Below are 13879 nucleotides of genomic sequence, written 5' to 3' on the forward strand. Positions count from 1 at the left end.
CCAACTGCTTGTTCTGTGGTGCTGTGGAGTCCGTGGACCACGTGTATATTGGGTGTGGGCGTTTGATTTTCTTAAAAACCTCCTCCTCTGCTTTTGGTTGCACTTCAGTCCCACGCTCCTGATCTTCGGGCACCCGGTACGGAGGAGGGAGGGCAGGTCTGATGACCTCCTTGTGGGTCTGCTCCTCGGCCTGGCCAAACTGGCCATCAACAGGTCCAGGCAGCGGGCCGTGGAGGGGGTCGTTAGGGCCGACTGCCTGCCCCTCTTCCGCGGTTACGTTAGAGCCTGGGTGTCCTTGGAGGAGGAGCACGTGGTGTCCACCAACACCCTGGAGTTGTTCAGGGAGAGGTGGGCGCCACAGGGAGTGGAGTGCATTATTTCCCCTTCCAACTCTATTTTGATTTAGTCCCTGCCCTTCCCTTCACTGTTTGATCACACAGCATTGCCCTTTTTTGTGAAGGGCAGTGCTTGTCACTGGCCACCCGGGTGTTTTCCTATCTTCCTGCTGGTGGAAATTGAATAAAGATTCGTGTACCTTGTGTCTCTCACTATGTCTCACACCTGCACACACACACCATGGGTGCTGGGGAAAAAATAAGCACTACCGCAGTTAGGCGGTAGTGTGGGGGTTAAAAAAAAAAGAAAAAAAAAGGAATAAAAAGAAAAAAAACCTTCCATTATATTCCTATAACCGGGGCTCACCCTATTTAAATCCTGGTGGTCGAGGGGTATCTTCTGTTTAGGGGATCTATTTGATGAGGGGGTCTTGATGTCTTTTGAACAGCTGCACCAGAAATTTGGACTACCTAATGGAGACCTCTTTCGATACTTCCAAATTTGAGATTACATACAGAAGAAGACTATGTTATTAGATACTGGATTAGTGGTGCTGGAAGAGCACAGCAGTTCAGGCAGCATCCGAGGAGCAGTAAAATCGACGTTTCGGGCAAAAGCCCTTCATCAGGAATAAAGGCAGAGAGCCTGAAGGGTGGAGAGATAAGTGAGAGGAGGGTGGGGGTGGGGAGAAAGTAGCATAGAGTATAATGGGTGAGTGGGGGAGGGGATGAAGGTGATAGGTCAGTGGTGGGGGGAGGGTGGAGTGGATAGGTGGAAAAGAAGATAGGCAGGTAGGATATGTCATGGGGACAGTGCTGAGCTGGAAGTTTGGAACTAGGGTGAAGTGGTGGAAGGGGAAATGAGGAAACTGTTGAATTCCACATTGCCCTGGTGTTGAAGTGTTCCGAGGCGGAAGATGAGGCGTTCTTCCTCCAGGCGTCTGGTGGTGAGGGATCGGCAGTGAAGGAGACCCAGGACCTCCATGTCCTTGGCAGAGTGGGAGGGGGAGTTGAAATGTTGGGCCACAGGGCGGTGTGGTTGATTGGTGCGGGTTTCCCGGAGATGTTCCCTAAAGCGCTCTGCTAGGAGGCGTTCAGTCTCCCCAATGTAGAGGAGACCGCATTGGGAGCAACGGATACAATAAATGATATTGGTGGATGTGCAGGTAAAACCTTGATGGATGTGGAAGGCTCCTTTAGGGCCGTGGGTGGAGGTGAGGGAGGAGGTGTGTGCTGCCTGAACCGCTGTGCTCTTCCAGCACCACTAATCCAGAATCTGATTTCCAGCATCTGCAGTCATTGTTTTTACCTTTGTTATTAGATATCCTTTATAAATCAGATAGAGAACGTTGAGTGTTGTGGCCAATGGGTTTACCCTCGGTCAGCACTCTGTATCATTTATTACATTATGAAATGTTGGAAGACATGGAACGTTTGCTTAGAACATGGGATCAGGAATTGGGTTTGGAAATATCCACAGAAATGTGGGATGACCTCTGGGAAAATGCCAGAAAAATCTCCATCTGTTCTAGAACCTAGGCCATTCAGTTAAAGATACTCCGTAGGACTCATATAGCAAAATTTAGGGCAGGAACATCTCCAATGTGTCCCAAATGAAAATAGAGGTGGGCACTCTCACACCCTGCTTATGGACATGTCATAAGATCCGCAAATACTGGGTCAGAGTAGCAAATGCTTTGACAGAAATCTTGGGAACGGAAATTAGAGTAGATCTAATACCTCTTCTCCTGGGCTTTTTGAGCTTGCCTTCCCTGGATGTGCAAGGGAAGAAATTATTTTCCATTCTCTCCTTTTGTGCAAGGAAAAATATTTTAGTAAACTGGGTAGCTGAGGGCCCTCCAGGACATCCGAATTGGCACAGGTTAATCATGGAATATATTCTCCTTGACTTCCTTACAAATATGGTGCACCAAAAAACAGAATTATTCTATAAAATATGGCAGCCCTTCCTGAATTACATCGATACAGATATTTCGGCCATTTTGTCAAAGGCTTTCATCTCGTTGTGGTAGCGGTTCTGTCTGGTCCGGGGCCCCTTGGGGGAGGAATCCTGCATGAATACAGGCTTTATTATGACTTGATGTTAACTCATTCCGAGCATGTACTTCACTATTTAATTACTATGTTATCCTTTTTTTTTCTTGAGTAATGTAAGATATTTTATTATACGCTCTGGTTAGTTATAGGTTAGATTAGTAGTTAGTTGAGTTTTGTCTTTTTCTTTTATCTTCTCCTTTTGTTTGACAGGGTTTGGTTATTATTTAATATTTAATTGTATATTAGTGTTTGTATTTGTGTTTTTTTATTTTGTAAGTTTGTAAAAACATGTTACATTTTCAATAAAAATATGTTTAAAAAAATTTTAAAAACCCGTCAATTTATTTCACAATATCCTGAACAGTAGTGTCAGAGGATATGTGTTTAAACTGTAGTAAATTCAAAATCTAACTGCAAAAACTATTTTTGTTAGCAAATGATTAATTTGTAGAAAATGCTTCCAGTGGAAATGGTGGAATCACTTTTTTTTCCAGATGCATTCACAGATAAATTAGAAATATTTATTTCAGAAAATATCATTTTCAGATTTTTGAAGTATCTAGATGTAGGTTTGCTCACTAAGCGGGCAGGTTCGTTTTCAGACCTTCTGACACCATACCAGGTAAACTTTTCTGTGAGCCTCCGGATGAAGCACTGGTGGTGTAGCCCACTTTCTATTTATATGTTTGGATTTTCTTGGGTTGGTGATGTCATGTCCTGTGGTGATGTCATTTCCTGTTCTTTTTCTCAGGGGGTTGTAAATGGGATCCTAGCCAGTGTGTTTGTTGGTAGAGTTCTGGTTGGAATGCTATGCTTCTAGGAATTCTCGTGCGTGTCTCTGTTTGGTTTGTCCTTGGATGGATGTGTTGTCCCAGTCAAAGTGGTCCTTCCTCATCCGTATGTAAGCATAGTAGATACTAAGGATACCCACTCTCACTAGTATCCTCAGGACATGACATCAGAAACACAAACATATAAATAGAAAGTGGGCTGCAGCATCAGTGCTTCATCCGGAGGCTCATTGAAAATTTTACCTAGTATGGTGACGAAACGTCTGAAAATGAATCTTCCAGCTCAACGAGCAAACCTACATCCAGAACCTCAACCTGAGCTACAAATCTTCTCAAAACTCACTAATATGAACTACCTGATGGAGGACAAAAGTAAGTGCAGCATCCTGTGGAGGAACAGGTGACTTTGAATCTATGATTCCCAAAGGTCCCCATCATTGCTCTTCTCTTGTTTCGATTCACTTATAGATTACAAGTGATCCCTCCACTGAGATGGCAGCATCTTGGCTCCAATTCTCAGGCTGGTATTTGTATTTTCTTTTTCTTTCTCTCCCTTTCTTCCCCTTCTTCTTTTCTCAGTTTATTTTTAGTTTTCGTTCAAACTTGCCTTATGAAGAGAGCTCTTTGGTCGGAAGATGGCTTTAATGGGCTCCTGAGCAGCAGTGGCATCCTCAGAGGCAGTATGGCTACAGAGTTGGCTGGCCTGTGAAGCCCGGAGCGGGAATCCTGCTTCTGGGTGGCATGGGTTAGTGTAGCCAGAGTGGGACTCTGTCAGCAGAGAAGGAAAAGTTGGATTCTGTCTATTTATCTTTTTATTTTATTTTATGTTAATAAGAATGGTACCTAAGCATGGCAACAGTACACTCTTTTCACTGTAGTTTATATTGAATACACACAACAATAAATGATTCAAATCCAAATTCATATTGATAGAAGTGAATTCATTGATTGATCAACAGCTCCATTATCACTATATTGGATGAGTAACAGGATGGTAAAATCTATCAATAGGATAGATTTTAATTTTTTTCCATCTAGCAGTACCTATACATTCCTGTCCAACAGTCATATATCAGAACCTTCACCTTCTCCCTCTCCAAACTGCTTTATCTGTTCTCAATTAGAAGTGATAGAAATGCTTAAGTGTTGGCTCTATGACTGCCTTGACTGATGTTAATTAATTCAACATTCATTTGTCCTTAGAACCACCTTCTCCGCATGGAGATTAAGGTGTTTTTAATTGCTTAAAACAAATTAAGTTGGAACTGTTGATTGAAGCAAACTTTAGTAATTTGAAGATCTTTACAAAAATCAGTGAAAATTACTGAAAAACTGTCCTTGTATTTCAACAAATCAGGCCACATGAATGTTACAAAAAGAAAACAAAAGTACCACCCGGGTTATCTACGCTGCCCATTCCATGCCATTTGCACTGTTCACTACCTAATAGATACATCAAACTCTGGGAGAGGGAAGAATCTTGAAGGTATTACATGCAACATTGTAGAAAATTAATGTCTGACTTTAAGGCAGTTAAGCAAAATCTAAGTTGTCAGATGAAACGGCAACTTGGTTTTATCAACAGATGAGTGAAGTACAGCAGAGAAATTGTATTAATCTTTGAGTTTTTGATTAGATATTAGTTGTAATTTTAGCTTTGTAGTTAAAATGTACAAAATAAAGAGTAAACTGGAACAAAGTTAAACAACATTGGTTATTGCTATATAATTTCAAATTTATCTTATTCATATTCTAAAATATTCAGCTCTGATTATGATACATGACCTTTCCTATTATTTTACTTGCATTAGGTGTAGACTTGGAGGTTACACCAATATTCCACACACAACTCCCCGTGGAGGAATATGAAAGAGCTAATGATGAAAGAGACCAAGGTAAAACAAAAAAAAAATACGGAGTCTAAATAAAGCACTCATACTTTAGATTTTGATTCAGCCATATCTCTGAAATTTTCTCTAAATTAATGTTAGGTTGATATAATGTTTAGCTAGTTTCAATCTTTGATTTACAAACAGCTAGGTATTCTGTGCTACCACTCATCAACACCAGAGTTTAAAGTTTGGTTACTCCTAATCATATATCACACAGTTCCAGGAGTGGGGTAGAGGGTCCAGGTGGTTCTGGTCTTGGTTTGTGGTGGTTTGGATTGGTCACGGGTGGGTTAGATGGAGGTGGCCATAGGTCTAGGGTAGATATTGGATCTTGGAATGTTGGGTTTAATTGGGGTGGAATCAATTTGGGTAAGAAGAGTTGTCTGGTTGTGGGATATTATCAGGATCCGGTGAGGGGGCGTGGTGGTGGGGGGGCTTGGTTCAAAGGGTTGGGAAAAATCTAAGTGTGGGAGTTAGGGGAATTTATTTAATAGTTTATCCAGGAGTTACAGGGGACTTTCAGAGCCAACCTTTAAACGTCCAATCTTTCCTGGGTAACTCTCAAGCTAAAATGAGAGTTAATTTTGAATTTTCTCTGAATTTTCCAACTTTTCGGCACTCTTTCCAGGGATGGGGTCCCACACGATTAAAACAGCTCCCTGTCAGCGAGTCATAGTTATACAGCATGGAAACACACCCTTTGGTGCTACTCGTCCGTGTGACCACATGTCCTAAACTGATCTAGTCTCCTTCGACAGCATTTGGCTCATATCCCTCTCAACCTTTCCCATTAGCGTATCCATCCTTTTAAATCTTGCAATTATATCGGCCTCCACAACCTCCTCTGGCAGCTTGTTCTACTCTCTATGTGAAAAATGTTGCCCCTCAGGTCCTTTATAAATCTTTCTCCTCTCACCTCGAACTTATCCCCTCTAATTTTGGACTCCCCTACCCTGGGGAAAAGACCTTGGCTGTTCACCATCCGTGATCCTCATGATTTTATAAACCTCTATAAGGTCATCCTTCAGCCTCTGATACTCTGGGGGGAAAAGAAACCCAACCCTACTCAGCCTCTTCCTACACCTCAAACCCTCCAACCAAAGACATAGGAACAGAAATTAGGCCATTCAGCTCATCAAGTTTGCTCTGCCTTTCAATCATGGATAAAAGGTTTTTCAACCCCATTTTCCTGCTTTCTCCCTGGAACCTTTGATCCCCTTGACAATCAAGAATGTATTAGTCTCTGTTTTAAATATACTCAATGACCTGGCCTCCACAGCCTTCTGTGGCAATGAATTCCACAGATTCACCACTCTGGGTGAAGAAATCTCTCCTAAAAGGTCTCCTAAATTCTAAAATGTCTTCCCTTTACTCTAAGGCTGTTCCCTCAGGTCCTAGTCTCTCCTTGTGAATTTTTTCTGAACCATTTCAATTTTGGCAATATCTTTCCTATAGCAGGAAGACCAGAATTGAAGGCAGTATTCTAAAAGTGGCCTCACCAATGTCCTGTACAGCCATAACATGACATCCCAACTCCTGTATTCAATGCACTGATCTCTGAAGGCAAGCGTGCCAAATGCCGCCTTCACTACCCTGTCAACTATGACTCTACTTTGAAGGAACTATGCAGCTGCACCCTTTGGTCTTCTTGTTTGGCAACACTCCCCAAGGTTGAAACTTTATTGCTGGAACAGCACAGCAGGTCAGGCAGCATCTAGGGAACAGAAGATTCGACGTTTCGGGCACATGCCCTTCTTCAGGAATGAGCAGAGAGTGTTCAGCAGGAGAAGATAAAAGGTAGGGAGGAGGGACTTGGAGGAGGGGCGTTGGAAATGTGATAGGTGGAAAGAGGTCAAGGTGAAGGTGATAGGTCGGAGTAGGGTGGAGGCGGAGAGGTCAAGAAGAAGACTGGAGGTCAGGAAGGCGGTGCCGGGCTGGAGGGATTCGGCTGAGACAAGGTGGGGGGAGGGGGGATGAAGAAACTGGTGAAGTCCAAGTTCATCCCCTGTGGTTGGAGGGTTCCCAGTCGGAAGATAAGACGCTCCTCCTCCGACCGTCGCGTTGTTGTGGTTTGGCGGTGGATGAGTCCAATGACCTGCATATCCTCGGTGGAGTGGGAGGGGGAGTTGAAATGCTGTGCTACAGGGTGATTGGGTTGGTTCGTCCGGGTGGCCCAGAGGTGCTCTCTGAATCGCTCCGCAAGTAGGCGGCCTGTCTCCCCAATATAGAGGAGGCCACACCGGCTGCAGCGGATGCAGTAGATAATGTGGGTGGAGGTGCAGGTGAATCTGTGGCGGATATGGAAGTTTCCTTTGGGGCCTTGGAGAGAAGTGAGGGGGGAGGTGTGGGCGCAAGTGTTGCACCTCCTGCGGTTGCAAGGGAAGGTGCCGGGAGTGGAGGTTGGGTTGGTGGGGGGTATGGATCTGACAAGGGAGTCGCGGAGGGAGTGGTCTCTACGGAAAGCTGATAGAGGAGGGGAGGGAAATATATCCTTGGTGGTGGGGTCCGTTTGGAGGTGGCGGAAGTGACGGCGGATGATGCGCTATACATGGAGATTGGTGGGGTGGTAGGTGAGGACCAGTGGGGTTCTGTCCTGGTGGCGGTTGGAGGGGCGGGGCTCAAGGGCGGAGGAGCGGGAAGTGGAGGAGATGCGGTGGAGGGCATCGTCGATCACGTCGTGGGGGAAATTGCGGTCCTTGAAGAAGGAGGCCGTCTGTGTTGTGCGTATTTTGAACTGGTCCTCCTGGGAGCAGATGCGGCGGAGACGAAGGAATTGGGAGAATGGGATGGCGTTTTTACAGGGGGCGGGGTGGGAGGAGGTGTAGTCCAGGTAGCTGTGGGAGTCGGTCGGTTTGTAGTAGATGTCCGTGTTGATTCGGTCGTCTGAGATAGAAACAGAAAGGTCTAGGAAGGGGAGGGAGGAGTCCGAGACTGTCCAGGTGAATTTGAGGTCGGGGTGGAAGGTGTTAGTGTAGTGGATGAACTGTTCAACCTCCTCGTGGGAGCACGAGGTAGCGCCGATACAGTCATCAATGTAGCGGAGGAAAAGATGGGGGGTGGGGCCAGTGTAGTTGCGGAAGATGGATTGTTCCACATACCCTACGAAGAGGCAGGCATAGCTGGGGCCCATGCGGGTGCCCATGGCTACTCCTTTTGTTTGGAGAAAGTGGGAGGATTGGAAAGAAAAGTTGTTCAGGGTGAGGACCAGTTCAGTCAGTCGAAGGAGGGTGTCGGTGGAAGGGTACTGGGTGGTACGGCGGGAAAGGAAGAAGCGGAGTGCTTTGAGTCCTTCGTGATGGGGGATGGAGGTGTACAGGGACTGGATGTCCATTCTCCCAATTCCTTCGTCAAAACGCCATCCCATTCTCCCAATTCCTTCGTCAAAACGCCATCCCATTCTCCCAATTCCTTCGTCAAAACGCCATCCCATTCTCCCAATTCCTTCGTCTCCGCCGCATCTGCTCCCAGGAGGACCAGTTCAAAATACGCACAACACAGACGGCCTCCTTCTTCAAGGACCGCAATTTCCCCCACGACGTGATCGACGATGCCCTCCACCGCATCTCCTCCACTTCCCGCTCCTCCGCCCTTGAGCCCCGCCCCTCCAACCGCCACCAGGACAGAACCCCACTGGTCCTCACCTACCACCCCACCAATCTCCATGTACAGCGCATCATCCGCCGTCACTTCCGCCACCTCCAAACGGACCCCACCACCAAGGATATATTTCCCTCCCCTCCTCTATCAGCTTTCCGTAGAGACCACTCCCTCCGCGACTCCCTTGTCAGATCCATACCCCCCACCAACCCAACCTCCACTCCCGGCACCTTCCCTTGCAACCGCAGGAGGTGCAACACTTGCGCCCACACCTCCCCCCTCACTTCTCTCCAAGGCCCCAAAGGAAACTTCCATATCCGCCACAGATTCACCTGCACCTCCACCCACATTATCTACTGCATCCGCTGCAGCCGGTGTGGCCTCCTCTATATTGGGGAGACAGGCCGCCTACTTGCGGAGCGATTCAGAGAGCACCTCTGGACCACCCGGACGAACCAACCCAATCACCCTGTAGCACAGCATTTCAACTCCCCCTCCCACTCCACCGAGGATATGCAGGTCATTGGACTCATCCACCGCCAAACCACAACAACGCGACGGTCGGAGGAGGAGCGTCTTATCTTCCGACTGGGAACCCTCCAACCACAGGGGATGAACTTGGACTTCACCAGTTTCTTCATCCCCCCTCCCCCCACCTTGTCTCAGCCGAATCCCTCCAGCCCGGCACCGCCTTCCTGACCTGCAGTCTTCTTCTTGACCTCTCCGCCTCCACCCTACTCCGACCTATCACCTTCACCTTGACCTCTTTCCACCTATCACATTTCCAACGCCCCTCCTCCAAGTCCCTCCTCCCTACCTTTTAACTTCTCCTGCTGAACACTCTCTGCTCATTCCTGAAGAAGGGCATGTGCCCGAAACGTCGAATCTTCTGTTCCCTAGATGCTGCCTGACCTGCTGTGCTGTTCCAGCAATAAGGTTTCAGCTTTGATCTCCAGCGTCTGCAGACCTCACTTTCTCCTCGAAGATTTAACACTCCCCAAGGCCCTACCATTTAACCGTTTAAGTCGTGCCCTAGTTTGCTTTTCCAAATACAACACCTCACATTTATCCAAACTAAACTACATCTGCCACTCCTCGACCCATTGGCCCATCTGATCAAGGTCCCATTGTACTCTGAGATAGCTGTCCACTATATTACCAATTTTGGTGTCATTTGCAAACTTACTAACTGTACCTCCTACATTCACATCCAAATCATTTATGTAAATAACAAGAGACAGTGGAACCAGCACCAATCCTGGTCACGAGCCTCTAGACCAAAAAAGCAACCCTCCACCACCACCACCCTCTGTCTCCTACTTCAGCCAATTTTGTATCCAATTGGCTAGCTCCCCCTGGATTCCATGTGATCCAATCTTGCTAATCATTCTCCCTGCAGAATCTTGTCAAAAACCTTGCTGTAGTCACCATAGACAAGATAGATATAGATAGCTCTATCTTCATAAATTTTCTTCATGACCTCTTCAAATAACTCAGTCAAGTTTGTGAGACATGATTTCCAATGCACAAAGCCATATTGGCTATCCCTAATCAGTGCTTGCCTTTCCAAATGCATGTAAATCCTGTCCCTTAAAATCCGCTCCAACCCATGACGTCAGGCTCACCTGTGTAGTTCCTTGGCTTTTCCTTATTGCCTTTCTTAACTATGGCACCACATTAGTCCCCTCCGGTATTCCGATACCATACCTATGGCTGTCAGTGATACAAATATCTCAGCAAGGGGCCCAGTAATCTCTTCCCTAGCTTCCCACAAAGTTATGGAACACACCTGATCAGGTCCCAGGGAGTTATCGACCTTCATGCATTTTACAAATTGTCAAAACTGAATGCTACAATCAATGCTTTTCATTTAAAAGTTCTAATTTGACCAGATTATATTTTACAAACTGCATCTCCCATTGCATGGAATGGAAGCAGATGGGTTTTAGACAATGCTGCCTTTCAGCTTGTCACTCGCTGGTTATTTTGAGCATTCCGCAATGGTAAATCTTTGTTCATTGGTACCTTAATACAAATCTTCCAAATATATCATTCTTCCTCAAGTTTTAAAGGTCAAAATAGTGCATGATGTATTGTATTCATTTTTACTGACTGGATCATGCTTTTAACTAGAAAACAAATCTAGAGTGTCAGAAACTTTAACAAAGCTGACTCTCTGTCATTTTCCCTAGTCCTTATGATATTGCTGAGATTGATTTGACCTCCATGAGATGGCTTGGAGTAATTTGTTCCTCCTCTTTATCTTGCTTTCCTCCTCCTTAAGAGCAAATATGTTTGAACTACAGTGTATTACTCAACCGTTGTAGCAAAATGTAAAGTTTGCAACCTGCATTCTTCAAGTAACCTTATGTTTCAGTTTTGCTGCATTTTAAGAAGAGAATCTAAATGCACTTTAACAAGTTAAGTGTGTCATCTGAAAAAAATCTTTTCCTTTTATTCTTCCCATTATCAGCCATCTGCATGATGAAATTTTTTGTACATCTCAAGACTCGCTATTTAAAGAACAAAGAACGTTACACCACAGGAACTAAATTTGCAACATATTTTCTAAGGATCTGTATCCCTTTGCTCCCTGCCCATTCATGTATCTGTCTAGATGCATCTTAAATGATGCTGTTGTTTCCGCCCCTACCACCTCCGCTGGCAATGCATTCCAGGCATGCACCACCCTCTGAGTGAAGGACTTTCCACATACATCTCCCCAAAACTTTTTCCCTCTCGTTTGAACTCGTGACCCCTAGTAATTGAGTGCTCCACTCTGGGAAGAGGTTTCTTACTATCCGTCCTGTTTACACCTCTCATGATTTTGTAGGCCTCAATCAGATCCCCCCTTAACTCCTTCTTTCCAATGAAAGTAATCCTGATCTACTCAACCTCTCCTCATAGATCGCACACTCCATACCAGGCAACATCCTGGCTAATTTCCTCTGCACCCTGTCCAAAGCATCCACATCCTTCTGGTAATGTGGCGACCAGAACTGTACGCAATATTCCAAATGTGGCCGAACCAAAGTCTGATACAACTGTAACATGACCTGCCAACTCTTGTACTCAATACCCCGTTTGACAAAGGAAAACACGTTGTATGCCTTCTTGACCACTCTACTGATCTGTGTTGCCACCTTCAGTGATCAATGACACTCAGATCTCTCTGTACCTCAATTTTTCCCAGGACTTTTCCATTGCTGATGAAGGGCTTATGCCCAAAGCATTGATTCTCCTACACCTTGAAAGCTGCTTGACCTGCTGTGCTTTTCCAGCTCCACACTCTCGACTCTGATCTCCAGCATCTACAGTCCTCACTTCCTACTAGTTGATTTTAACCTTACTGTGAAGCCTCTTCCAAGATGCCTACCTTTGAAGAAGTTCTCTTCCTCTCTCCACAAGGATGTTACTGAGCCCCTCTCTCACTGCAACCCCCCCCCCCCCCCCCCAGGTTATCTCCTCTGCCCTGAAGCTTTTCAGCAGATTCCTGATGAAGGGCTTATGCCCAAAACATTGATTCTCCTGCTTCTTGGATGCTGCCTGATCTGCTGCGCTTTTCCAGCACCACACTCTCGACTTTTCCATTGACTGTATAGTTCGTCCTGGAATTGCATCTTCCAAAATCCATCACCTCACATTTGTCTGGATTAATCTCCATCTGCCATTTCTCTGCCCAACTCTCTAATCTATCTATGCTATATTCTCTGACAGTCCCCTTCATCTGCTACTCCACCAATCTTCATGTCATCTGCAAACTTTCTAATGAGACAACGTACACCTTCCTCGAAATCATTTATGTATATCATAAACAACAGTGGTCCCAGCGTGGATCCCTGTGGAACACCATTGATCGTAGAATACAGAACTTAGAACAATACAGCGGAGAACAGGCCCTTTGGCCCTCAATGTTGCACTGACCTGTGAACTAATCTAAGCCCATCCCCCTACACTATCCCTGGATGTCTTGAAACGGTTAAAAGTGGATAAATCCCCAGGACCTGATCAGGTGTACCTGAGAACTCTGTGGGAAGCTAGAGAAGTGATTGCTGGGTCTCTTGCTGAGATATTTTAGATTAGATTAGATTACTTACGTGTGGAAACGGGCTCTTTGGCCCAACAAGTTCACACCGACCCGCCGAAGTGCAACCCACCCAGACCCATTCCCGTACATTTACTCCTTCACCTAACTTTACGGGCAATTTAGCATGGCCAATTCACCTAACCTGCACATTTTCTGGACTGTGGGAGGAAACCGGAGCACCCGGAGGAAACCCACGCAGACACTGGGAGAATGTGCAAACTCCACACAGACAGTCACCTGAAGTGGGAATTGAACCCGGGTCTCTGGCACTGTGAGGCAGCAGTGCTAACCACTGTGCCATCATGATATTTGTATCATCGATAGTCACAGGTGAGGTGCCGGAAGACTGGTGGTTAGCAAACGTGGTGCCACTGTTTAACAAGGGCGGTAAAGACAAGCCAGGGAACTACAGATCGTTGAGCCTGACCTCAGTAGTGGCCAAGTTGTTGGAGGGAATCCTGAGGGACAGGATGTACATGTATTTGGAAAGGCAAGGACTGATTCAGGATAGTCAACATGGCTTTGTGCGTGGGCAATCATTTCTCACAAACTTGATTGAGTTTTTTGAAGAAGTAACAAAAAAGGTTGATGAGGGCAGAGCAGTAGATGTGATCTATATGGACTCCAGTAAGGCGTTCGACAAGGTTCCCCATGGGAGACTGATTAGCAAGGTTACAGGGAATACAGGGAGAACTAGCCATTTGGATACAGAACTGGCTCAAAGGTAGAAGACAGAGGGTGGTGGTGAAGGGTTGTTTTTCAGACTGGAGGCCTGTGACCAGTGGAGTGCCACAAGGATCGGTGCTGGGCCCTCTACATTTTGTCATTTACATAAATGATTTGATGCGAGCATAAGAGGCACAGTTAGTAAGTTTGCAGATGACACCAAAATTGGAGGTGTAGTGGACAGCGAAGAGGGTTACCTCAGATTACAATAGGATCTGGACCAGATGGGCCAATGGGCTGAGAAGTGGCAGATGGAATTTAATCCAGATAAATGCGAGGTGCTGCATTTTGGGAAAGCAAATCTTAGCAGGACTTATACACTTAATGGTAAGATCCTAGGGAGTGTGCTGAACAAAGAGACCTTGGAGTGCAGGTTCATAGCTCCTTGAAAGT

At 45.8% G+C, this 13879-nt stretch overlaps 1 protein-coding gene across 6 annotated transcripts in view; it reads left to right on the forward strand.

Moving 5' to 3' along the window:
* Window positions 1-13879, forward strand: part of LOC122553719 (fibrous sheath-interacting protein 1) — a 400816-nt gene that overhangs the window by 24069 nt on the left and 362868 nt on the right. For all 6 annotated transcript variants that reach the window (XR_015757930.1, XM_087990007.1, XM_043697966.2 and 3 more), the window contains one exon: window positions 4996-5079. Coding sequence is in view for 5 of the 6 variants with exons in the window: in XM_087990007.1 (XP_087846133.1) it covers window positions 4996-5079 (84 nt within the window). In the remaining variant the exon portion in view is untranslated. The remainder of the gene's footprint in view (window positions 1-4995; window positions 5080-13879) is intronic.

This window comes from Chiloscyllium plagiosum, unplaced genomic scaffold, assembly GCF_037043375.1.
Source record: "Chiloscyllium plagiosum isolate Xiang-an unplaced genomic scaffold, Cpla_swu_hap1 HiC_scaffold_8, whole genome shotgun sequence".
Lineage (NCBI taxonomy): Eukaryota > Metazoa > Chordata > Chondrichthyes > Orectolobiformes > Hemiscylliidae > Chiloscyllium > Chiloscyllium plagiosum.